General features: G+C 58.3%; 1 protein-coding gene across 1 annotated transcript in view; it reads right to left on the reverse strand.

Moving 5' to 3' along the window:
• The window catches only part of KHDRBS2 (KH RNA binding domain containing, signal transduction associated 2), a 61361-nt gene that overhangs the window by 8284 nt on the left and 27995 nt on the right, over positions 1-25082 (reverse strand). Inside the window, exons 3-7 of the mRNA XM_054169489.1 lie at positions 21323-21439; positions 17809-17955; positions 13625-13752; positions 12192-12387; positions 6074-6156 (exon numbers count right to left, since the gene is read on the reverse strand). Of these exons, the coding sequence (XP_054025464.1) occupies positions 6074-6156; positions 12192-12387; positions 13625-13752; positions 17809-17955; positions 21323-21439 (671 nt within the window). The remainder of the gene's footprint in view (positions 1-6073; positions 6157-12191; positions 12388-13624; positions 13753-17808; positions 17956-21322; positions 21440-25082) is intronic.

Consider the following 25082-nt stretch of genomic DNA (forward strand, 5'->3'; position numbering starts at 1 on the left):
ACCCCAGCCTGTAGCTCTGCATGGGGTTGTTGTGGCCAAAGTGCAGCACCTGGCACTTGGACTTGTTGAATGCCATCCTGTTGGCCTCTGCCCATCTGTCCAGTCGGTCGAGGTCCCTCTGCAGAGCCCTTCTGCTCTCTAACTGACCAACATCTGCTTCCAGCTTGGTGTCATCTGCAAACTTGCTGATGGCTGACTCAATCCCCTTATCCAGATCATCAATGAAGAGATTAAAGAGGATGGTGTTCCTGCCCATGGCAGGGGCTGGAGCTGGATGGTCTTGGAGGTCCCTTCCAAGCCACTCTGTGATTCCATGCAGGGTGTGATCCTGCCCCCATTCCTGTTGTGTAGGCCAGAGCCTCCTGTTGATCTCCATGAGCCTACCCTGCTGCTCTCAAAGAGGAGCACAGCTTCCCTACACCTGTGGTGTCTCCTCATGCAGACAAAGCCAGGTCAGTCCCAAAGAGAGCAAACACCAGTGATGTTTCCTCATTTGGGAGCTCAGATGCCCTCCAGCCTGGCTCACCTGCTGCTGCTGCTGTGCCATGGAAAGGCTCAAACTCAGAGGCTCCATCTCTAAGCAGCAGCCTTGAAGGCTTTTAACCTCTCAAGAACTGGGACTGCTCCAGGCTGACAGCAGCTGAGCAGGACTGAGCTTTGCCTGTCAGCCCTCCCAGCTCCTGATGCCCAGGCAGTGCAGGATGGTGCTGCAGGGGGGGTAAGCAGAGGAGCATGGGCAGAGGGGTGAAGGCTGAAGCCACAGGCTCCTGGGCAGACAAGGCTGCTGGGGCAGGCTGGTGGTGCTGCTTTGAGGTCTGTGGTGTCAGGGACAGCAAATCACAGCACTGACAGCCTGTGCTGGCCCTTGGCCAGCCCCTGCCTGCACACAGGTAGCAACATTGCCAGCTGGTTCCCTGGCAGCTCCTGGGATACCAGGCAGCAGAAGGCTGTGAGACTGAAGACCTTCCTGTAGCCTCAGGTCCTCTGGGTGGATCTGTTCTTCCTTTCCCCCTCTCTGGTCTTCCTTTCCCCCTCTCTGGTCTTTGCTTTGCCTTGCTGAGAGCTGCATCTCCTTTGTCCCCAGCTGAGCAGCACATGGTGTGCTTGCAGACCTCCCAGGGGCTCACCAAAGCCAGAGCTGGAAGGGCCAAGAGAAGCTTCATCTGCTTTAAGCACTGCTGGCACCTGAATCTGCACAGTGCTCTGTGGAGATGGCCTGAAACTGTGCCAGGGCAGGGTGAGGCTGGAGATGAGGAAAGATTTCTTTGCTGCCAGAGTGGTGAGGGACTGGCAGAGGCTGCCCAGGGAGGTGGGGGAGTCCCCATCCCTGGAGGTGCTCCAGAAAGCTGTGGCCATGGCACTTGGGGGCATGGTTTGGTGGCCATGGTGGGGCTGGGTTGGTGGCTGGGCTGGATGATCTTGGAGGCCTCTGCCAACCCAAACAGTTCCATGATTCCATTATCTCACTCCTTCTCCACAGCTCCATGCCCATCTGCTTTTCCCATCCACACAGACTAACGATCCAGCACTTCAGCAGCAAGAAGGGGCCAGGCTCTGCTCAGTGGTGTCCTGGGACAGGACCTGGGGTGAGGGCTGCAAGCTGGAGCAGAGGAGGTGCCATGGGAACAGAAGAAGAACTGTTACTGGGAGGATGCTGAGCCCTGGAGCAGGCTGCCCAGAGAGGTTGGGGAGCCTCCTTCTTTGGAGCCTTTGCAGCCCCAGCTGGCTGTGTTCTGTGTGCCCTGCCCTGGGTGCCCTCTCTGGCAGGGGGCTGGACTGGGTGAGCTCCAGAGGTCCCTTCCAACCCCTATCATTCTGTGATTCTGTGGTTTAGATACTGGGAGAGAAGTGAGCAAACCTCTGCTCATGTCCCCAGGGGTGTCACACAGGGAGCATCCACTGACCCCACTGGTGATCACCCACAGACCTCTCCAGCCAGGATATGTAGGCAAAGGACAAAGCTGCTCCCTTTGCCCAGAGCTGTCTCCAGGGAGGGGACATCCACAGCCTCCCTGGGCAGCCTGTTGCAGTGTCTCCCCACCCTTGCTGGCAGGAGTTTCCTCCTCCTCTCCAGTGGTGGCTGGGTGGTGTTCTGGCCTTGGCTGAAGACACAGAGTGAGGCAGGCTGTCACCTGCCAGGCAGTGTGAGGTTTCCTTAGCCTGAGACATGGCAGCTATGAAATGAGGCTGCTGGGGCTGGCATGGGCACCAAGGCCATGAGGAGATGAGCACAGGTGGCTCTGCTGGCTCTCAGGGTCTTCAGCTGATTCATCATCCACTCCCACAACATGGTTCTGGGGGTCCTGGCTGAGGACCTGGGCCCCCCCTCTGCCTGTGGCACACTGATCCCCTGCTGCCTCTGAGCAAGCAGAGGGCAGCTCTTGGAGGTCCTCTCCATGAAGTCCTCCTCCTCTTCTCCTGGTGGTCAGGTGTTCTCCCAGCCCATGGATCTGGACAGTGGCAGTGGCTCAACAGACTCCCAGGGTCCTTCTAAGGGCACAAACCCCCTGTGTTATGCTTTGCAAGCTCACAGAGCCCTCCTCCACCTCCTGTGCCAGTGCTGAGCTGCAGTCTGGGACTTCCACCATGCTGCAGCTGGAGGAACCTGCTGGTGGCCTGTAAAATCCTCTTTGTTCCTTCAGAGCAACACCTGGGTGGGCATGGACAGGAAGAATGGTTGGCACCACATGGTTTGGGTTGGAAGGGACCTCCAAGATCATCCAGTTCTGTTCCCATGTGGTTTGAAGGTAAGAAGCCATTGAGGTGCTCCAACTGCTCATAGCAGCCCTTTAGAGAGGACCAAGCCTGTCCTGTCCTCTGCACAGGGCTGCTCTGCACCTCAGCAGCACTTGACAGAACGCCCATGGGGGAGGGCTGGGTCCAGCCAGCCACCCAAGCACTCAGAGGCACTTTGGGTTGATGCCAGAACTCTGTTAGATAGCCAAAATGTTTCATTGTCTGCTGGGGAGCTGCAGGCAGGCTGGGGAGGGATGGCTCAGAAGGGGCTGTGGGGATGGGAGGAGGGGCAAGGGTTTGGAACTGGAGCAGGGCAGGGCTAGGTTGGACATCAGGAGGAAGTTCTGCACAGTGAGGGAGGGCAGACACTGGAGCAGGCTGCCCAGGGAGGTGGTGGAGGCTCCATCCCTGCAGACATCCAAGCTCAGCCTTGCTGTGTCCCTGGGCAGCCTGCTCTGGCTGGAGCTGTCCCTGCTGCCTGCAGGGGGTTGGGCAAGGTGACCCTGGGGGCTCCCTTCCAACCTGATGCAATCTGTGACCCTGTGAATATCCTCCTGACAAGGTTTTGAGGACCAAGTGTAAGGGGAGTGCAAAACTTGGTCATTAACTGAGAGGAGCTGCTGCTGCCTGGGGGCACCAGGAGAACTCTGCCCCTGGCCAGTGCCAGGTGTGGAGCAGCAGGGATGGTCCTGCTCAGCAAGGGCTTTGTACTCTGAGCAGCATGGATTGGGTTTCTATTTTTAACCAGAGCTGTCAGACTAGAGGGCCAGGAGGTAAATCCAACTGACAGCAAGGGTTTGAGTCTCCTCTGCCTGACTCCCAAGTGCCCAGGCAGGAGGAGAGAAGCTTAACAGCTCCCTAGCCTCTCCTGGGGTGTGGCAGATTGGGAAGGGCAGCCAAGCTCTTTTCTGTCTCTGCCCTGAGCTTCCATCCTGTGTCCTGGGTGGTTGTTATGGGACAGGAAGATGAGGAGGAAGGGAGGTGGCTTTAGAAACACAGCTGCTGGCAGCTGCAGCAAGGCACAGCTCCTGTGACACAGACTGCACTTGTCATGGCCCAGGGCTCCCTCCTTCCTCAGTCACCACAGAATGGAAGGGACCTGAAAGATCATCCAGCTCCAACCCCTGCCATGGGCAGGGACACCTCACAGCAGCCCAGGCTGGGAGGCCTGGCCTTGAACACCTCCAGGGAGGAGGCATCCACAGCCTCCCTGGGCAGCCTGTGCCAGTGTCTCCCCACCCCCACTGCCAGGAATTTCTCCCTCATCTCCAGGCTCAATCTGCCCTCTCCAGCTCAAACAAGTCTCCCCCACGACACTAAGGCAGAGGTGGCACTTACCCTGGTGGAGGTCCTGCTGTCCTCTTCCTTCAGGCTGCTGATTGTGTCCATTTCAAAGTGCTCCTGAGGTGCCTCAGCCCATCCAGCCACGCAGACTTCCTCAGGGCTTCATCCCAGCCTGATCCTGAGGCTCTGCCATGGTCTCTTCCACCAGTGACCCAATCCCCCCTGTTTGCAGCCCAAAACTCAGGCTGCTCTGCTGGAGCCTCTGGAGGGCTAGGAGTGGTGGTGTTTGTCACAGAAGAACCTACACCAGGTGTGCTGCTGGCCTGCACCACTGCTCCTGACCTCTGGTGTGGAGCTGCAGACAGCTGGGCACAGAGTGGAGCCTTCATCTCTGCTTGCAGCTGGATGCTCCTGGACCTTGGCATCTCTGGTGCTCCCTCTGCTTAAAGCACAGCCTTGCAGCACAGGCTGTGCTTTGGGGGGCTGCTCATGCTGCTGCTGTTGGCACAGCCTGGTTTATAGCCTCATGGAATCACAGAATGGGCTGGGCTGGAAGGCAGCTTCAAGAGCACCCAGCTCCAACCCCCTGCTGTGGGCAGGGACAGCTCCACTGGCCCAGCCTGCTCACGGCAGCAATGTCTAAAGCAGACCTCAGGGGCAGTGTAGGACCAAGGGTCCTGAGAAGGATCTATGGGCAGAGGCCTCTGGGGAGCAGGGCAAAGGTCTGGAAGACAAAGGTGCAGGTCAGAGGGTGAGCTGCCCAAGCTCCATCTCCCCTCCATGCTTTGGGTGAGCAGAGGAAGAAGGCAGAGCCTGGGTGTGCTCTGCTCTCAGGCTGGCTCAGCTGGCACCCAGCACACCCATGGGGCCATGCACTGGGACACATTCCTCTGTGTGCAGCAGTGAGGAGGGAGGCTGGCACAGCATGTCTGGTGAGAGAGACAAGGAGACCAAAGCTCCATGGAGTCACAGCAGTGCCTGGGCTGGGGAAGCCCTCCCAGATCATCAGCCCAACACCACCATGGCCACCAAAGCACCCACTCAGAATCTGCTTTTTGCAGCTGAAGGATGGGTTGCTGAACCATCCTTGGCTGCTAACCAAGCCCAGAAGAGCAAGTGAACCACCTGTCAGGGCCTGGGGAGATGCTCTTCTTGTACTCCAGCTGTTTGGAAGAGGATTCATGGAATCATCACAGAATGGCTCAAGGTGGAAGGGAGCTCAGAGCTCATCCCCTCCACCCTCCCTACCATGCCCAGGGACACCTCTCAGCTAGGCTCAGCTGCTCAGGGCCTCATCCAGTCTGGCCTTCAACACCCCCAGGCAGGAGGCAGCCACAGCCTCCCTGGGCAGCCTGTGCCAGAGTCTCAGCACCCTGGCACTGAACAACTTCTTCCTCAGCTCCACTCTGACCCTGCTCTGCCTCAGCTCCAAACCATTCCCCCTTGGCCTGTCCCAGACACCCTCAGGAGAAGTCTCTCTGCAGCCTTCCTGCAGGATGCCTTCAGGTCCTGGCAGGCAGCTCTGAGGTCCCCCTGGAGCCTTCTCCTCTGCAGGCTGAGCACCCCCAGCTCCCTCAGCCTGTGCTCACAGCAGAGCTGCTCCAGCCCTGGGATCATCTTTGTGGCTTCCTAAAGCTGTTTCATTTCCTTCTGGTTTTGAATCACAGGATGCCTGAGGTTGGAAGTGCCCTCAGAGATCATCAGCCCCAGCCTCAGACCATTATAACCTCCACAACTCTGAGGTGCCCCTGACTGCTCTGCCCTGGCCAAGGGCTGCCATCCCCCCAGCTGCACAAACAGGCTGAGAACAACCCCAGGCACAGAAGGCTGCAGGTTGAGTTGGAGCCCCCCAAACGTGCCCACATTTCCAGCTCAGGCTGGCACCCTGCCTCCAGCTGAGCCATGCTCCCTGGCAGCCCTCACTGCCCCTGCTGGCACAGCTTTCCCCAGGCCTGTGAGATGTGGCCCTGAAGGTGGGGAACAAAGCAGGAATCTGACACAGGAAGGGGAGAGGAGCAAAGGAAGCAGGGGAGGGGAGAGCCCAGGAGCTTACCTCTGCGCGGGGGTGGCGTAGCTGCTGTCGTAGGCCTCGTAGCTGGGGTCCTCATAGTCCCCCCCATAGCCATCATCATAGCCCTGGGGAAACAACAGCACAGCTCAGAGAGGCTCCAGAGCCAGCAGCACGGGGGCAAGGCAGCAACACACAACCACAGAGGGCACGGCTTGCAAGGGACCCTTCAAGGGCACCTTGCCCAGCCCCCTGCAGGCAGCAGGGACAGCTCCAGCCAGAGCAGGCTGCCCAGGGACACAGCAAGGCTGAGCTTGGATGTCTGCAGGGATGGAGCCTCAGCCACCTCCCTGGGCAGCCTGTTCCAGTGCCTCCCCTCCCTCACTGTCCACAATTCCCTCCTGATGTCCAACCTAACCCTGCCCTGCTCCAGTTCCAAACCCTTGCCCCTCCTCCCATCCCCACAGCCCCTTCTGAGCAGTCTCTCCCCAGCCAGCCTGCAGGTCCCTGTTCAACCTGGAGAAGAGAAGGCTCCAGGGAGACCTTAGAGCAGTCTTCCAGTACCTGGAGGGGCTCCAGGGGTGGTGGGGAGTGACTTCTGACAAGGGCTGGGAGTGCCAGGAAAAGGGACAATGGCTTTGAGCTGGGAGAGGGGAGAGTGAGACTGGAGAGGAGGAAGAAATGCTTGGCACTGAGGGTAGGGAGACACTGGCACAGGCTGCCCAGGGAGGCTCTGGATGTGTTCCCTGGAGGTGTTCAAGCCCAGGTTGGATAAGGCCTTGAGCAGCCTGGGCTGGTGGGAGGTGTCCCTGCCCATGGCAGGGGGTTGGGACTGGATGAGCTTTAAGGTCCCTTCCAAGCCAAGCCATTGCATGGCTCTGTGACAGCACCAGTTTGACACTGACCACACTGAGCTGCTCACCAGGCCTTGATCAGAAAGCAAAGACAGCAAACAGCTCAGAAGAGCTGAAATCAGCCCTGGGCACACTCAGCCCAGGAGCACACAGGCACAACTCCACCACTGGCACAGAAAGTTCCAGACAGGGGAGAAGGAGAGGCAGAAGGAAAAAGGGACAGGACTGGAGAGAGGCTGAGAGGCTGCTGCCCCAGAAGCTCAGCCTGACTTTGACTGCACCCCCAAGAGACCACTGGGAAAGGTTTACTGAACTCATCTGGATCTACTCAAGGCCTCTCCAGGTCTCAGATGTAGACACAAGGATTAGAAATGCAAACACAATCAGCACCACCAGTGAGCTGTGAGCCATCATCCTGCCCTGCTCCAGACACAACCAGCACCACCAGGGAGCTGGGAGCCATCATCCTGCCCTGCTCCAGACACAATCAGCACCACCAGAGAGCTGTGAGCCATCATCCTGCCCTGCTCCAGACACAATCAGCACCACCAGGGAGCTGGGAGCCATCATCCTGCCCTGCTCCAGACACAATCAGCACCACCAGGGAGCTGGGAGCCATCATCCTGCCCTGCTCCAGACACAATCAGCACCACCAGAGAGCTGTGAGCCATCATCCTGCCCTGCTCCAGACACAATCAGCACCACCAGGGAGCAGGGAACATCATCCTGCCCTGCTCCAGACACAATCAGCACCACCAGGGAGCTGGGAGCCATCATCCTGCCCTGCTCCAGACACAATCAGCACCACCAGGGAGCAGGGAGCCATCATCCTGCCCTGCTCCAGACACAATCAGCACCACCAGGGAGCAGGGAACATCATCCTGCCCTGCTCCAGACACAATCAGCACCACCAGGGAGCTGGGAGCCATCATCCTGCCCTGCTCCAGACACAATCAGCACCACCAGGGAGCTGGGAGCCATCATCCTGCCCTGCTCCAGACACAATCAGCACCACCAGAGAGCTGTGAGCCATCATCCTGCCCTGCTCCAGACACAATCAGCACCACCAGGGAGCTGTGAGCCATCATCCTGCCCTGCTCCAGACACAATCAGCACCACCAGGGAGCTGGGAGCCATCATCCTGCCCTGCTCCAGACACAATCAGCACCACCAGGGAGCTGGGAGCCATCATCCTGCCCTGCTCCAGACACAATCAGCACCACCAGGGAGCAGGGAACATCATCCTGCCCTGCTCCAGACACAATCAGCACCACCAGGGAGCTGGGAGCCATCATCCTGCCCTGCTCCAGACACAATCAGCACCACCAGGGAGCAGGGAACATCATCCTGCCCTGCTCCAGACACAATCAGCACCACCAGGGAGCAGGGAACATCATCCTGCCCTGCTCCAGACAAAATCAGCACCACCAGGGAGCAGGGAACATCATCCTGCCCTGCTCCAGACACAATCAGCACCACCAGGGAGCAGGGAGCCATCATCCTGCCCTGCTCCAGACACAATCAGCACCACCAGGGAGCAGGGAACATCATCCTGCCCTGCTCCAGACACAATCAGCACCACCAGGGAGCTGGGAGCCATCATCCTGCCCTGCTCCAGACACAATCAGCACCACCAGGGAGCAGGGAACATCATCCTGCCCTGCTCCAGACACAATCAGCACCACCAGGGAGCAGGGAGCCATCATCCTGCCCTGCTCCAGACACAATCAGCACCACCAGGGAGCAGGGAACATCATCCTGCCCTGCTCCAGACACAATCAGCACCACCAGGGAGCAGGGAGCCATCATCCTGCCCTGCTCCAGACACAATCAGCACCACCAGGGAGCAGGGAACATCATCCTGCACTGCTCCAGACACAATCAGCACCACCAGGGAGCAGGGAGCCATCATCCTGCCCTGCTCCAGACACAATCAGCACCACCAGGGAGCAGGGAGCCATCATCCTGCCCTGCTCCAGACACAATCAGCACCACCAGGGAGCAGGGAACATCATCCTGCCCTGCTCCAGACACAATCAGCACCACCAGGGAGCTGGGAGCCATCATCCTGCCCTGCTCCAGACACAATCAGCACCACCAGGGAGCTGGGAGCCATCATCCTGCCCTGCTCCAGACACAATCAGCACCACCAGAGAGCTGTGAGCCATCATCCTGCCCTGCTCCAGACACAATCAGCACCACCAGGGAGCTGTCAGCCATCATCCTGCCCTGCTCCAGACAAAATCAGCACCACCAGGGAGCAGGGAGCCATCATCCTGCACTGCTCCAGACACAATCAGCACCACCAGAGAGCTGTGAGCCATCATCCTGCCCTGCTCCAGACACAATCAGCACCACCAGGGAGCCATCATCCTGCCCTGCTCCAGACACAATCAGCACCACCAGGGAGCAGGGAACATCATCCTGCCCTGCTCCAGACACAATCAGCACCACCAGGGAGCAGGGAACATCATCCTGCACTGCTCCAGACACAATCAGCACCACCAGGGAGCTGGGAGCCATCATCCTGCACTGCTCCAGCTCCTCCTGAGAGCTCAAAGCCCTCTGCAAACCTCCCAGCCAATGCTCAGAGCCCTCTGCTCTGGTCTGCTCAGGGAGCAGGATGTTCAGAGCAGGAACATGTGGGGTTGGTCTGTGGGAAAGCAGGAGGGGACTGTGCTGCTGTCTGTGCTGAGGCTGCCAGCCCCCAGCATTTGCTGTGCCCTGCACTGCAGGGGGAGGTGCAGAGCAAAGGAGTGCAGAGCAATCAGCTTGGGTAGAAGAGCCAGAGGATGGGTTGGCTTGGAAGGGACCCCAAAGATCATCCATGGGCAGGGACACCTCCCACCAGCCCAGGTTGCTCAGGGCCTCATCCAGCCTGGCCTTGAACACCTCCAGGGAGGGGGCAGCCACAGCCCCCCTGGGCAGCCTGTGCCAGAGTCTCCCCATCCCCAGTGCCAAGAATTTCTCTCTCTCTCTGTCTCCCAAGCCCTGTTCCAGCCACTGGATCTAAGGCAGCCTCCAACCAGGACTTTTCCAGGTTAGGAGGACATCAAATCCATTTTCTTTGGCTACATAATTGCTTCCCAAAACCTCATTAGAGCCTCTCTTGCCAGGGGATTATTCAGAATCATTTATCTTGGATGCTCCCTGCCCTGCAGAGGTCCTGCTCACAGGCAGCAATAGGAGGCTGCTCTTTTCCACTGCAAAGATGAATTTATCATCCTGTGTGCTGAGCAAGCCTGGGAAAAGATTCACATTCCACCTGAAAATGGGAGTCAGGAGGTTTGGGAGAGGAGATGAAGGCAACACCTGAGCCTGCAGGGAGCAGAGCTCTGCAGGGCTTAAGTTTGTGAAGTGCAAACCCAGAGACATTTAGGTGGGGAAAGGCCTTGAGGAGCTTCACAAAGCAGAACTGGAAACAGCTTGAAAGTGAACCACAGCTGAGGGATCCCTGGGCTCCTGGCTCAGGTCAAGAGTGAGGGTGCTGGGAAAAGATCCTGGGCAACAAAGCAAGCCCACAGTAGCCAGGGAAAACAAGAGGGGGTTCTGCTTTTTCCTCTTGAAGCCACAGCTCTGCTGGTGTTGGTTGAGAGAGGAGCAGCAGCAATGCTCTCAAACTCACATCCCAGGGAATCCTTTTTACTGTCTCTGTGTCAAATGGACACCTCCAGGGCTGGGTGCTGTGCTATGCACCATGTCCTCTACTCAATCCAGCTGCCCAGCAGAAAAGGATCTGGGGGTGCTGGGTGCCAGCAGCTGGAGACGAGCCAGGGGGTGCCCAGGTGGCCAAGGAGGCCACCAGCAGCCTGGCCTGGACCAGCAATGGTGTGGGCAGCAGAAGCAGGGCAGGGATTGTGTCCCTGGGCTGGGCACTGGGGAGGCCACAGCTTGAGTGCTGGGCTCAGGTTTGGGGTCCTCACTCCCAGGAGGACCTTGAGGGCTGGAGCAGGGCCAGAGAAGGGCAACAGAGCTGGGGAAGGGTCTGGAGAAGAGGGCTGGGGAGGAGCAGCTGAGGGAGCTGGGGATGTTGAGTGTGGAGCAGAGGAGGCTGAGGGAGACCTCCTTGCTCTCTGCAGCTCCCTGAGAGGAGGCTGCAGGGAGCTGGGGGTTGGGCTCTGCTCCCCAGTCTCAGGTGATAGAAGGAGAGGAAATGGCCTGGAATTGTGCCAGAGGAAGGTTAGGTTGGAGAGAGGTAAAACTTCCTTGCTGCAAGAGTGATCAGGGACTGGCAGAGGCTGCCCAGGGAGGTGGAGTCCCCAGCCCTGGAGGTGTGGAAGGCCAGGTTGAACCAGCCTGAGGAGTGACCTGGTGGCTTTGGTGTCTGTGTCAGAAGGGGAGCAGAGGTCTGAGCTGCTTGGGGCAGCTGAAGCACCCAGTCAGTGCCCAGAGCTGCAGAGCACGGTGTCAGCCCTGGGCACGTCTCCAGCTCCAGCCAGGCTTGCCCTGGCTGCTGCTTCCACACTTGATTTATTTCCTGGTGGAGCTGTTGGATAGAGGCAGAGCTAATTGGGTGTCCAAATGAGTGTTAAAAACACAAAGCTCTGGCTTCATTAAGTGGAGGCTCTGCTGATTATCCACCACTGGGCTGTAAATCCATGTCAGGGTCAGGGGTGAGGCTTCAGAACCCTGGGCACAAACCCACAGCTGGTTTGGTCAGGAATTGTGGTTAATGCCTGGAAACTGCCCTGCTCTTATCCTTGGGAGAGGAGTCACAGCCTGACAGGTTGCACTGGGCTGGAAGGGACCCTCAAAGGTCACCTTGAGCAGAGAGTAGGGCCACCCCCAGCTACAGCAGGAGGTTAAGGCACATGAGAAACAAATGAAATCAGGCTGAAGACATTAACAGCATGGGATGGGCACCAGCAGGAGCAGCCTGGGCTAGGGGGAGGAGGCCCTGCCCATGGCAGGGGCTTGGCAATGGATGGTCCTGAAGATCCCTTCCAGCTCAGGCTGTGAACTGTGCCAGGCTTTGGCCTCGCAGCTGGGGACCGGAGCTCAGCCTGCAGTAAGCAGCAGCCAGGCCCAACAGGACAGTGTTTGAGAGGCGCAGGGGTGCTGGGGGCAGCACCAGGAGCTGCCTGGAGCTCGTCACAGAACCAAGGGATGGTCTGGGTCAGACGAGCCTCCCAGCACAACCTTCTCACCTCCCAGCGCGAGCTGGGAGCAGCTCGGGGAGCCCCAGCACACCAAAGGCAGCTCCGCAGACCCTGCCCCCCCAGGAGCGCAGCGGGCAGCAGAGGGGCAGCAGCTGCAGAGAGAGAGAGGGGCAGGGGGCGCCGGGGGCAGGCCCAGGGCCGGTTACTCACATAGTCCTCGTAGGGCTGATGCGCCGGCGGCAGGGGCGGTCGGTAGCCCGGGACAGCCGCGGTGCCCCTCGCCCGGGGGGTGGGAACGCCCCTGGCCACGGGGGGCACGGGCAGGGCTCCACGGCTCACCGGCGCTCCTCTGGGCGCTTGGGCACCTCGGCCCGGCGGCGGGGGAGGAATGGCACCCCCACGGCCCCTGCGGAGAGCAAAAAGAGAGCTCAGCTGCTGGGGGCGGAGAAGCCTCCCGAGACCATCCCCCCGGTGCCAGGGCCACAGGGGCCCTGCACGCCTCCAGGGACAGGCACGCTTTCCTAGAAGCACCCTTGGTGTGTGGAGAGGCTGCCCTGAGGCCTCAGAGCTCTCTGCCCCAGGCTGAGCAACCCCAACACCCTCAGCCTTCCCCCCCAGCCCTCTGGTCATCCTTGTGGCCTCCTCTGGATCCCTCTGCTTTCTGTGCTGGAGACCCCAGAGCTGGACACAGCACTCCAGAGGAGGTCTCTAGGGCTGGACTAGAGGGGGAGAATCCCTTTCCTTGACCCTCTGGTCACCCTTCTTGTTGTGCAGCCACAGCTGGCTCCTGGGCTGTGGGCACACACTGCCAGCTCATGTCCAGCTTCTCTGGATGTGATGATCTTGAAGGTCTCTTCCAACCTGCCTTATTCTAATTCTATTCTTATTCTTATTCTATTCTTATTCTATTCTATTCTATTCTATTCTATTCCCCTCTACAGAGAGCACCAAGGCTCTGTTTGCAGAGCCCCTGCCAATGCCTTCACCCCTCTGGCTGTGTTGGCACTGGTGGTCCTCCAGATGCAGCACCTTGCACTTGGCCTTGTTGAACTCTGTGAGGTTCCCAGGGACCCACTTCTGGAGTCTGTGAAAGTTCCTTTGCAGGACATCCCTTCCCTGAAGGCAGTGGTTTGGAAGTGGAGCAGGGCAGGGCTAGGTTGGACATCAGGAGGAAGTTCTGCACTGTGAGGCTGGGGAGACACTGGAACAGGCTGCTCAGGGAGGTGGTGGAGGCTCCATCCCTGCAGACATCCAAGCTCAGCCTTGCTGTGTCCCTGGGCAGCCTGCTCTGGCTGGAGCTGTCCCTGCTGAGTGCAGGGAGTTGGACAAGATGCCCTTGGAGGGTCCCTTCCTAGCCCTTGCAGGCTGTGAGTCAGTCACTGTGCTGCTAGCAGCAGCTATTAGCAGAAGGGTTTGGGGCTTTGGTTTCCTTTCAATCTTCCCCTGCCCTCCTTGCGCCCCAGAGCCGGCTGCAGTGCTGCGGGGGGGTCTCAGCGGCGGGGAGCAGAGGGGCAGAGTCCCCTCCCCGTGCTGCAGGGCCGTTCCCGGCGCAGTGCCCTGCTGATTCTCCCCCACGGCACGCCCCTGGTCTGTACTGAGCTGGTGTTCGGCTGTCTGTGGGCATGGCAGGAGCGGGGGCAGACCTGGCAGGGGCCGCGGGGGGCACTCGCAGGCCGCGGCCCCGCAGCGCCCGGCCGCGGGCGGCGTCCTCCGATCCGTTCAGGTAGGAGAGTTCCCGCAGCTGCTCCTGCCGGATCTCATCGTTGTAGTCCTGCAACACACAACGGGAGACCCGCTCAGCCCCGCTCAGCCCCGCTCAGCCCCGCTCAGCCCCGCTCAGCCCCGCTCAGCCCCGCTCAGCCCCGCTCAGCCCCGCTGCTGCACGGCACGCCGGCACCGGGCGGGCCGGGCGGCTCTGCGTGTGCGCAGCCACGGGGCGGAGGGACAGCTGCTGAGAGCATCGGGGAATGGTCCTGGCTGGAAGAGACCTCCAAGAGCCTCCGGCCCAACCATCCTCCAACTCTGCCCAGGCTGGGGCTAACCCATGGCCCTCAGCACCACAGCTCTGCCTCTGAAACGCCTCCAGCGATGGAGATTCAGTCACCGCCCTGGGCGGCTGGGGCTTGGAGAAGCCTTTAGGCAAGAAGGTTCTGCTAACCTTGGGGCAGGAGTTGATCTGTTAGAGGATAGGAGAGCTCTGCAGAGGGACTTGCCAGGCTGCACAGAGTCCAAGGGCATGAGACTGAACACATCCAAGTGCCAGGTGCTGCACATTGGCCACAGCAACCCCAGGCAGTGCTACAGGCTGGGGGCAGAGTGGCTGAGAGCAGCCAGGCAGAGAGGGACCTGGGGGTGTTGGTTGAGAGTAGGCTGAACATGAGCCTGCAGTGTGCCCAGGTGGCCAAGAAGGCCAATGGCATCCTGGCCTGCATCAGGAAGAGTGTGGCCAGCAGGAGCAGGGAAGTCATTGTGCCCTGTGCTCAGCACTGCTCAGGCCACACCTTGAGTCCTGTGTCCAGTTCTGGGCCCCTCAGGTTAGGCAAGATGTTGAGTTGCTGGAAGGTGTCCAGAGAAGGGCAACAAAGCTGGGGAGGGGTCTGGAGCACAGCCCTGTGAGGAGAGGCTGAGGGAGCTGGGGTTGCTTAGCCTGGAGAAGAGGAGGCTCAGGGGAGACCTTCTTGCTGTCTGCAACTCCCTGAAGGAAGGCTGTAGCCAGGTGGGGGTTGGTCTCTTTTCCCAGGCACCCAGCACCAGAACAAGAGGACACAGTCTCAAGCTGTGCCAGGGGAGGTTTAGGCTGGATGTTAGGAAGAAGTTCTTCACAGCAAGAGAGATTGGCCATTGGGATGTGCTGCCCAGGGAGGTGATGGAGTCCCCATCTCTGGAGGTGTTTAGGAAGAGCCTGGCTGAGGCACTTGGTGCCATGGTTTAGTGGATTAGATGGTGTTGGGTGATAGGTTGGACTCAATGATCTCGAAGGTCTCTTCCAACCTGGTTAATTCTATTCTAATCTGATGTCCAACCTAACCCTCCCCTGGCACAGTTCCAGGTCAGTTCATCTCCTTCTCTTACCTGAGACTAGGTGAGAGCCCAACCCCCAGCTGACTGCAGCCTCCTGCAGGGGTTGGAACTGGATGGTGTTTAGGGTCCCTTCCAGCCCAACCCATTCCCTGATGCCATGGCAGGGCTGGGGTGAGGCAGTGTCTCTGCTGGCCATGCACACAGGCTGGCTGCAGCTGCATCCCCAGACTTGACTCTCTGCCTCTCCCATGCAGACCCAAAGCTCAGTGCAAAGCAGGAGAGTGATCTGTAGCTGAGCCCTTCCTGAGCCAAGGCATCTGTTGCAAAGCTCCAGCAGAGCTCTGGCACCTGGCTCCAGCCCACCCACTGTGGGTGCCTGGTGGGCACTGCAAATGTTCTCAGTGGGGCATGGAGGAGCTCAATGCCCACACCTGTGCTCAGCTGCCTAGGTAAGAGCTCCCTGAGGCCATGACTGATGCCTGTCCATGGGTTCCTGGCCACCTACAGCCCAAGCCATCTGCTAAGGTGGCTTCTTGCCCATGTGTGGACTGGTTGGGTTGTTGCACTGGGCACAGGTGCCAGGTCATAATGGGTTGAGATGGGCAGCCTGTAGAGCACACCAAGTGACAGTGCTTCTGCCAGAAGCCCTCTGCATGACTCCAGCACTGCAGTCCCAACACAGATCTCTGCATTTGCCCATCTAGGCTGGCACTTGTGGAAAGCCACTGTGTGTGCATGCAGCCCCCTGGCAGCCAGGAACCCCCAAACCCTCCAGAGGGGAAACATCACCCAGCTGAGGCTGGAAGAGCCCAGCCTCTGTAGGAGGCAGCAGCTCAGCAGGTCCCCAGCTGTGAACATGATGTTGTCCTCCCACAGACTGCACTGGGATGGAAGGGAGCCTCCAAGGTCACCTTGCCCAGTTCCCTGCAGGCAGCAGGGACAGCTCCAGCCACAGCAGGCTGCCCAGGGACACAGCAAGGCTGAGCTTGGATGTCTGCAGGGATGGAGCCTCAGCCACCTCCCTGGGCAGCCTGTTCCAGTGTCTGCCCTCCCTCACTGTGCAGAACTTCCTCCTGATGTCCAACCTAACCCTGCCCTGCTCCAGTTCCAAACCCTTGCCCCTTGTCCTATTCCCAGAGCCCCTTCTGAGCAGTCCCTCCCCAGCCTGCCTGCAGCTCCCCTGCAGACACTGAGCTGCAGCTCTAAGGTCTGCCTGGAGCCTTCCCAGGCTGAACAGCCCCAACTCTCCCAACCTCTCCTCACAGCAGAAGTTCTCCAGCCCTCTGTTCATCTTCATGGCCTCCTCTGGACCCTCTCCATTTCCTGCTGGGGGCCTACAGCTGGACACAGTCCTGGAGGTGAGGTCTCCCCAGAGCAGAGCAGAGAGGCAGGATCCTCACTCTCCATCTCTGGCCACACTGCTTTGGATGCAGCCCAGGCAGCTTTCACCTGCTCAAGGTCTGTCTGAAAAACAAACCTCAGCTGCATGGAGAACCTCTGGAAACAGAGACACAGCAAGCAGCAGCAGCCTGAAGCCTGCAGGCAGTCTGAGTCTCAGCTTCACAATGCCCACGGGCAGAAGACAAGCAGACAGAAGCTGGAGCCATGTCCTGGTGCCCCTGGGGGCAGCTGACAGCTGGGGGATTTGTCAGTGAGCCACAGAGCAGCAAGCCCAGCGTGGCTGCCACCCTGCTCCTGTGGCATGCACCACTAGAGCTGCCTGGCACCACCAGCCTGGGGCACTGCACTCCACCAGCAGCAGGGCAGGGAGGGGAGGCCTCACTCACTCCTCAGGGACTGAAGAGAGGCTGCCAGCCTCACAGGGCAAACTGTGAGACTGAGACTTCAGCTCTGACCCTTCAGTCTCTACAGGAACAAAGCAAACCAAGCCTCATCTAACTGCACAAGGGATCTAGCAGGATCATGGAATAGTGTGCCAGGGCAGGGCTAGGTTGGAGATGAGGAAAGATTTCCTTGCTGCAGGAGTGGTGAGGGACTGGCAGAGGCTGCCCAGGGAGGTGGTGGAGTCCCCATCTCTGGAGGTGTTCCAGAAAGCTGTGGCCATGGTTTGGTGGCCATGGTGGGGTTGGGTTGGTGGTTGGGCTGGATGCTCTCAGAGGGCTTTGCCAACCCAGACAAGTTTCTGGTTCTCTAGGCAGCAGCACAGGCAGAATAGAATAGAATAGGAGGGGAGGGGAGGGGAAAAGGGAAGGGAAGAGAGGGAGGAGGGAGGAGGGAGGAGGGAGGAGGGAGGAGGGAGGAGGGAGGAGGGAGGAGGGAGGAGGGAGGAGGGAGGAGGGAGGAGGGAGGAGGGAGGAGGGAGGAGGGAGGAGGGAGGAGGGAGGAGGGAGGAGGGAGGAGGGAGGAGGGAGGAGGGAGGAGGGAGAGGGAGGAGAGGGAGAGGGAGGAGGGAGGAGGGAGGAGGAGGATGAGGGGAGGAGGGAGGAGGGAGGAGGAGGATGAGGGGAGGAGGGAGGAGGGAGGAGGAGGATGAGGGGAGAAGGGAGGAGGGAGGAGGGAGGAGGGAGGAGGGAGGAGGGAGGAGGGAGGAGGGAGGAGGGAGGAGGGAGGAGGGAGGAGGGAGGAGGGAGGAGGGAGGAGGGAGGAAGGCTAGGACAGAAGAGGATAGGGCAGGATAGGGCAGGATAGGGCAGGATAGGATAAACCAGGTTGGAAAAGCCCTTTGAGACCATCGCGTCCAAGCTCTCGCCCAACACCCTCCGATCAGCCAAACCACGGCACCCTCCCAAGGAGGAACCCCCTCCCCCCAGCAGGCAGAGGGGCACCCACCCCGGGGGGCACTTACAGGCACGAGGAACTTCTTGATCTCCTCCAGGGCGTGGCTCATCCTGGAGTAGGCCTCGCCGGGCGGCGCGAACACCTCGATCAGCACGTGGAGCTCGTCGCTCAGGTGCGCGAACTTGGCCTCCCCGCTGCGCCGCAGCTCCTCCTCCTGCGGGCGAGACAGCCGTGGGGCTGGCAGCGCCGCCGCCGCCGGCCTCCCACCGGGCGGGGAAGGACTGGGAGAGAACACATACTGCCTCGCGTGATGGGCATCAGCTGGGACAGCGGGGGACGGGACGGGATAGAGAAGGATAGGAGAGAGAAGGATAGGAGAGAGAAGGATAGGAGAGAGAAGGATAGGAGAGAGAAGGATAGGAGAGAGAAGGATAGGAGAGAGAAGGATAGGAGAGAGAAGGATAGGATAGAATGGAATGGAATAGAGAAGGATAGGATAGGGTAGGATAGAATAGAAATTGGATAGGATAGAATGGAATGGAATAGAGAAGGATAGGATAGAAAAGAATAGGATAGGATAGGATGGAATGGAATGGAATAGAGAAGGATAGGATAGGATAGAATGGAATGGAATAGAGAAGGATAGGACAGGATAGAATGGAATAGAGAAGGATAGGACAGGATAGAAAAGAATAGGATAGGATGGAATGGAATGGAATAGAGAAGGATAGGATAGAATAGGATAGGATAGGATAGGTTAGGATAGAATGGAATAGAGAAGGATAGGATAGGATAGAAAAGAATAGGATAGGATAGAATGGAATGGAATAGAGAAGGATAGGATAGAAAAGAATAGGATAGGATAGGATGGAATGGAATGGAATAGAGAAGGATAGGATAGGATGGAATGGAATGGAATAGAGAAGGATAGGACAGGATAGAATGGAATGGAATAGAGAAGGATAGGACAGGATAGAAAAGAATAGGATAGGATGGAATGGAATGGAATAGAGAAGGATAGGATAGAATAGGATAGGATAGGATAGGTTAGGATAGAATGGAATAGAGAAGGATAGGATAGGATAGGATGGAATGGAATAGAGAAGGATAGGACAGGATAGAATGGAATGGAATAGAGAAGGATAGGATAGGATAGAAAAGAATAGGATAGGATAGGATGGAATGGAATAGAGAAGGATAGGATAGAATAGGATAGGATAGGTTAGGATAGAATGGAATAGAGAAGGATAGGATAGGATGGAACGGAATAGAGAAGGATAGGATAGGATAGGATGGAATGGAATAGAGAAGGATAGGATAGGATGGAATGGAATAGAGAAGGATAGGATAAGATAGGATAGGATAGAATAGAATAGAGCAGAGCAGGTTGGAGAAGACCTTTGAGATCATCAAGTCCAACCTATCACCCAACACCATCTAATCAACTAAACCATGGCACCAAGTGCCTCAGCCAGGCTCTTCCTAAACACTTCCAATGATGGGGACTCCACCACCTCCCTGGGCAGCACATTCCAATGGCCAATCTCTCTTCCTATGAAGAACTTCTTCCTAACCTCCAGCCTAAACCTCCCCTGGCACAGCTTGAGACTGTGTCCTCTTGTTCTGGTGCTGCTTGCCTGGGAGAAGAGACCAACCCCCACCTGGCTACAATCTCCCTTCAGGGAGTTGCAGAGAGCAAGAAGGTCTCCCCTGAGCCTCCTCTTGTGCAGGCTAAGCAACCCCAGCTCCCTCAGCCTCTCCTCCCAGGGCTGTGCTCCAGACCCCTCCCCAGCTTTGCTGCCCTTCTCTGGACACCTTCCAGCAAGAGAGCAACCACAAAGGCCAGAGGAGAGCCCAGCTGCATGTCCTGCACTGTTCACCACCTAGCTGAGAGGTGTCCCTGCCCGTGGTGGGGACTGGATGATGTCTGAGGTCCCTTCCAACCCAAGCCATTCCATGACTCTGTGCTGATGCATGGGGTAGGAGCTCAAGGTGTATCTGCCCAGATTGCCTTAAAGCTGCTTTGAGCAGCCACAAGGCTCTGCAGGTTGCTCAACAACTGCAGCAGGATGGAGTCCCAGCTCTGAAGGCATATTGATGTTGGGTGGATCAATGAGAAGGGAAAGCTGCACTGCATCAGCAATCAGCCAGGAAAGGAACCCAGAGAGCACCCAAGGGCTCTGCAGAGGAGAGCACTGAGCCCTGATGGAGATGCTCCAAGCACAACCACGTCCAGCTCAGCTGCACACACCCAGCTCAGCTGCCCACACCCAGCTCACCAACCTCTCCTGCTAGGGACTCCAGTGAGGACTCCAAAGAGCTGCTGCTGCCACCCTGCTTTTATAATTATCCCCTTTAATTGCCTTCCCTGTGATTTACCTCCCTGCAGAGCTGTCCCTGGCGTGGCAGCCCAGAACTCCTGCCAACAGTAACCCATTAGATGATATTAAAAGTATTCATCATGCTGCTCAAGATGACACCAGGCATGGAGAGCAGTTGCCAGCACTGCCACAGAGAATCCAGGGCAGCTCCTCCTGCCTTTTTCCTGCTGGGACACAGCAAGGACACCATCACCAGCCAGAGCTCCAGCAGAGCAAACCTGCTCCTTGGGAAGCCCCAGGCAGATCAATAAACCCAGGAGGAGCATCACCATGAAGCAGAGCTCAGGCAGGTCTTCAGGGAGCCCCCCGGCTTCCAGTTGGTGTCCACTGCCCCTTGTCCTGTCCCAGGACACCACTGACCAGAGCCTGGCCCCTTCCTGCCCCCCACCCCCCAAATATTCACAGTCATTGCTCAGATCCCCTCTCTCAGCCTTCTCCTGCTGTCCACCAGCACCCCCAGATCCTTCTCCATCGAGCTGCTCCCCAGCAGGTCACCCCTCACCTCTTCTGGTGCAGGGGTTGGTCCTCCCCAGGTGCAGGACTCTAGACCTGCTCTTGTTGAACCTCCTGAGGTCCCACCTCAGCCAGCCAAGGCTCCTGAGGTCCCACCTCAGCCAGCTCTCAACCTGGCCAAGGCTCCTGAGGTCCCACCTCAGCCAGCTCTCAGCCTGGCCAAGGCTCCTGAGGTCCCACCTCAGCCAGCTCTCAGCCTGGCCAAGGCTCCTGAGGTCCCACCCTCAGCCTGGCCAAGGCTCCTGAGGTCCCACCCTCAGCCTGGCCAAGGCTCCTGAGGTCCCACCCTCAGCCTGGCCAAGGCTCCTGAGGTCCCACCCTCAGCCTGGCCAAGGCTCCTGAGGTCCCACCCTCAGCCTGGCCAAGGCTCCTGAGGTCCCACCCTCAGCCAGCTCTCAGCCTGGCCAAGCCACAGTTCTGCAGCTGCTGCTCCTCAGACTCCTGAGGCAGCCACCCCAGCTTTAATCTGGGTTCCCTTTAGGTGGAGCACAGCAGTTGTGGAGGCCTCCAGCTCCACAGGAAGCAGGGGTTGAGCAGCAAGAGGAGAGCTCTCCTGAGGCCATTGATGGAAACCAAAGCAGCCCTGCAGCCAGAGGCTCCTCTGGGCCCCTTGCCTGGGTGATGAAGAAGCAGGGAGGCAGTGCAGGGCTGAGAGCTGAGGCACAGTGGGTTTGGGACAGAGAGTACCTTGGCTTTGTCCCTCATGGATCCTTTCCCCAGGATGGACATTTTGGCACCTGTCTCTTCTTGTAACCTCTTCAAGGAGTTTCCTCTTGGTCCAAGCAACTTCCCCACGAAATTGAACTGAAAGCAGAGAACAGAAGTGTTGCAGAGAGGGAGGCTGGGGGAAACCTCCAGAAGCCTATAAACCAGCTGCTCTGCCCTGCTGAGACCCCACCTCACACACTGCCCCCAGCTCTGCTCTCCCCAGCAGCAGAAGGACACAGAGCTGCTGGAGAGAGGCCAGAGGAGGCCACAAAGATGCTCCCAGGGCTGAAGCAGCTCTGCTGTGAGCACAGGCTGAGGGAGCTGGGGGTGCTCAGCCTCCAGGGGGACCTCAGAGCTGCCTGCCAGGAACTGAAGGGATCTGCAGGAAGGCTGCAGAGAGACTTCTCCTGAGGGTGTCTGGGACAGGCCAAGGGGGAATGGTTTGGAGCTGAGGCAGAGCAGGGGCAGAGTGGAGCTGAGGAAGAAGTTGTTCAGTGCCAGGGTGCTGAGACTCTGGCACAGGCTGCCCAGGGAGGCTGTGGCTGCCTCCTGCCTGGGGGTGCTCAAGGCCAGGCTGGATGAGGCCCTGAGCAACCTGGGCTGGTGGGAGGTGTCCCTGGGCATGGTGGCCAGACCAAAGGTCCTGTGCTGGCCCTGCAGAGCCTTGGGTTGGAGCCCATTGGATTTCCTCAGCCATTTCTCATGGCAGCTCTGACCAAGCCTCCCTTGCCAGGTGCAGAGCACTTCATGGTGTGCCCCAGGACTGCTTCCCAGGATGAGGCAGCTGTTCCTGGCTGAGAGGAGCTAAGAGGAACATCAGATGGATGCCCAGCAAGTGAGTGCTCCTTCCAGTGCTGTTGTGGGTGGCTGCAGCCAGCAGCTCTGTGCTGGGTGATTGGTGTGCTGACTGCTGCTCTATTTCTTACAGCTTGCCTTGGAGCTCCCTGGGGAGAGACAGACAGACTCCCTGCAGGAGGAACTGGGCAGCAGAAGCAGCAGTGACTGAGTAAGGATCTCTACAGACACAGCTGGTGGAGGAGGTGGTGGCTCTTGCCCTGTGTCTGTGTGCACTGAGCCAGGCTGCAGAGCCACTGCCTGTCTGGAGGCTCTGGCAGCAACCCCACAGCCTGAGCCTGCTGAGGGCCATGGCTCAGCCCCAGCCTGGGCAGTTAGAGCATGGTTGGCCTGGGTGAGCTCAGAGGGCTTTGCCCAGGCAAATGGGTCTATGGTTCTACCAGCTCACACTGGTGGCTGCTTTGGTCACAGCTCAGGGCAGACTGAGGCTGGAAATGAGGAGGAAATTCTTGGCAGGGAGGGTGAGGAGACACTGGCACAGGTTACCCAGGGCGGCTGTGGATGTCCCCTCCCTGGAGGGGTTCAACTGAGCAGCCTGCTCTGGCTGGAGCTGTCCCTGCTGCCCGCAGGGGGTTGGACAAGATGCCCTTGGAGGGTCCCTTCCAACCCCCTGCAACCTGTGGCTGTGTTCCTTGGCTGCTCCTCAGCCCCCTGAGCTCCAAAGAGAGCAGAGGACACAGGAGTGGCAGGAATCACACTGCTGGAGCTGCTGAGGCTGTCCTGGGCTGAGGAAGTCTGAATGCAGACACACCAGACCCAAACCTGGTCTTTGCTTTTACAATCTGAACATTTAGCTGACTTTCAAGGCTCATTTCCACTGTTTTGTTCCAAGAGCACAACTCATTACCAAACTGGGCCAGGAAGCTGCTAGCAATGCAGCAGGAGGGGAGGGGTTCTGCTGTTTCAGAGCAGCCTGGGATCTGGCAGGGGTTTGGTGGAGCTGCTGACCATCTGCTGCGTGGACTCCTGCCAGGAGCCTGTTTCTATTCCAGGTTCAGATGCCTGCTGTCAGCCACACCACTGCTGCAGCATCTTCTGCAAGCTCACCCCAAATCTGAGCTCCCAGCACTCCTCCAGACTGAGAAAAGAGTCATTGAAGAAGTTCATTGCTCAGGGCAATCTTCCAGGCAGGAGCTCTGCTGAGCCCAACTTTGCCCCTCCGACGAGATTCCTGCCTGATGCAGCCCTGGTGCTGGAATCCAGACCTTCCCCTGGCACACAGCTCTCCAGAAGCTGCATTTTCCCACTGCACATTGAACCTGGAGGCCCTCGAGGCCCAGGGGGTTGGACTGAGTAATAGAATAATAGAACTAACCAGGTTGGAAGAGACCTCAGAGATCATCCAGTCCAACCTATCACCCAGCACCATCTAATCAACTAAACCATGGCACCAAGTGCCTCAGCCAGGCTCTTCCTAAACACCTCCAGGGATGGGGACTCCACCACCTCCCTGGCCAGCACATTCCAATGGCAAATTTCTCTCTCTGTGAAGAATTTCTTCCTCACCTCCAGCCTAAACCTCCCCTGGCACAGCTTGAGACTGTGTCCTCTTGTTCTGGTGCTGGCTGCCTGGGAGAAGAGACCAACCCCCCACCTGGCTACAGCCTCCCTTCAGGGAGTTGGAGACAGCCAGAAGGTCTCCCCTGAGCCTCCTCTTCTGCAGGCTCAACCTTCTGTAGCACACCCATGGGCCTGAGCACCTCACTAAACATGGCTTCAGCCACTGGAACAAGCTCCCAGGGGTGTGGCAGAGCCTCAGGAGCTAAGTTTAAGTTGTGATTGGACTGGGGTTGGACCAACTGACCTTTAAAGGTCCCTTCCAACCCCAAGCACTCTATGCCTCTATGGTTCTGTGACTGGGTGCTGGATAACTGGAGGAAGCTGCAAACTCCAGGCCAGTCAGCCTGCCCTCAGTGCCAGGGACAATGAGGGAGCAGATCATCTCGGGGGCAATCACTGCACACCTGCAGGATGGCCAAGGATCAGCCCAGCCAGCATGGATTTAGGAAGGGCAGGCCCTGCCTCTCCAGCCTGATCTCCTTCCATGCCCAGGTGACTGCCTGGTGGATGTGGGGCAGGCTGTGGATGTAGCCTGCCTGGGCTTCAGCAAGGCCTTTGACACCGTCCCCCACAGCAAACTGCTGGCCAAGCTGTCAGCCTCTCCAGGCTAAGCATAGAATACATACATAGAATACATACATAGAATAAACCAGGTTGGAAGAGACCTTCAAGATCATCGCGTCCAACCCATCAACCAATCCAACTCCGCCCAAGCAACTAACCCACAGCACCAAGTACCCCGTCAAGTCTTCTCCTAAAAACCTCCAGTGATGGTGACTCCACCACCTCCCCAGGCAGCCCATTCCAATGTGCAATCACTCTTTCTGTATAGAACTTTTTTCTAACATCCAGCCTGTATCTCCCCTGGCGCAGCCTGAGACTGTGTCCTCTTGTTCTGGTACTGCTTGCCTGGGAGAAGAGACCAACATCCGTCTGTCTACAACCTCCCTTCAGGTAGTTGTAGAGAGTAATAAGGTCACCCCTGAGTCTCCTCTTCTCCAGGCTAAGCAACCCCAGCTCCCTCAGCCTCTCCTCGTAGGGCTTATGTTCCAAACCCCTCACCAACTTTGTTGCTCTTCTCTGGACTCGTTCCAGCAAGTCAACATCCTTCCTAAACTGAGGGGCCCAGAACTGGACACAGTACTCGAGGTGCGGCCTAACCAGTGCAGTGTACAGGGGCAGAATGACCTCCCTGCTCCTGCTGGCCACACTGTTCCTGATGCAGGCCAGGATGCCATTGGCCCTCTTAGCTGCCTGGGCACACTGCAGGCTCATGTTCAGTCTACCGTCGACCAGCACCCCCAGGTCCCTCTCAGCCTGACTG

Source organism: Dryobates pubescens, chromosome 2, assembly GCF_014839835.1.
Source record: "Dryobates pubescens isolate bDryPub1 chromosome 2, bDryPub1.pri, whole genome shotgun sequence".
Taxonomy (NCBI): domain Eukaryota; kingdom Metazoa; phylum Chordata; class Aves; order Piciformes; family Picidae; genus Dryobates; species Dryobates pubescens.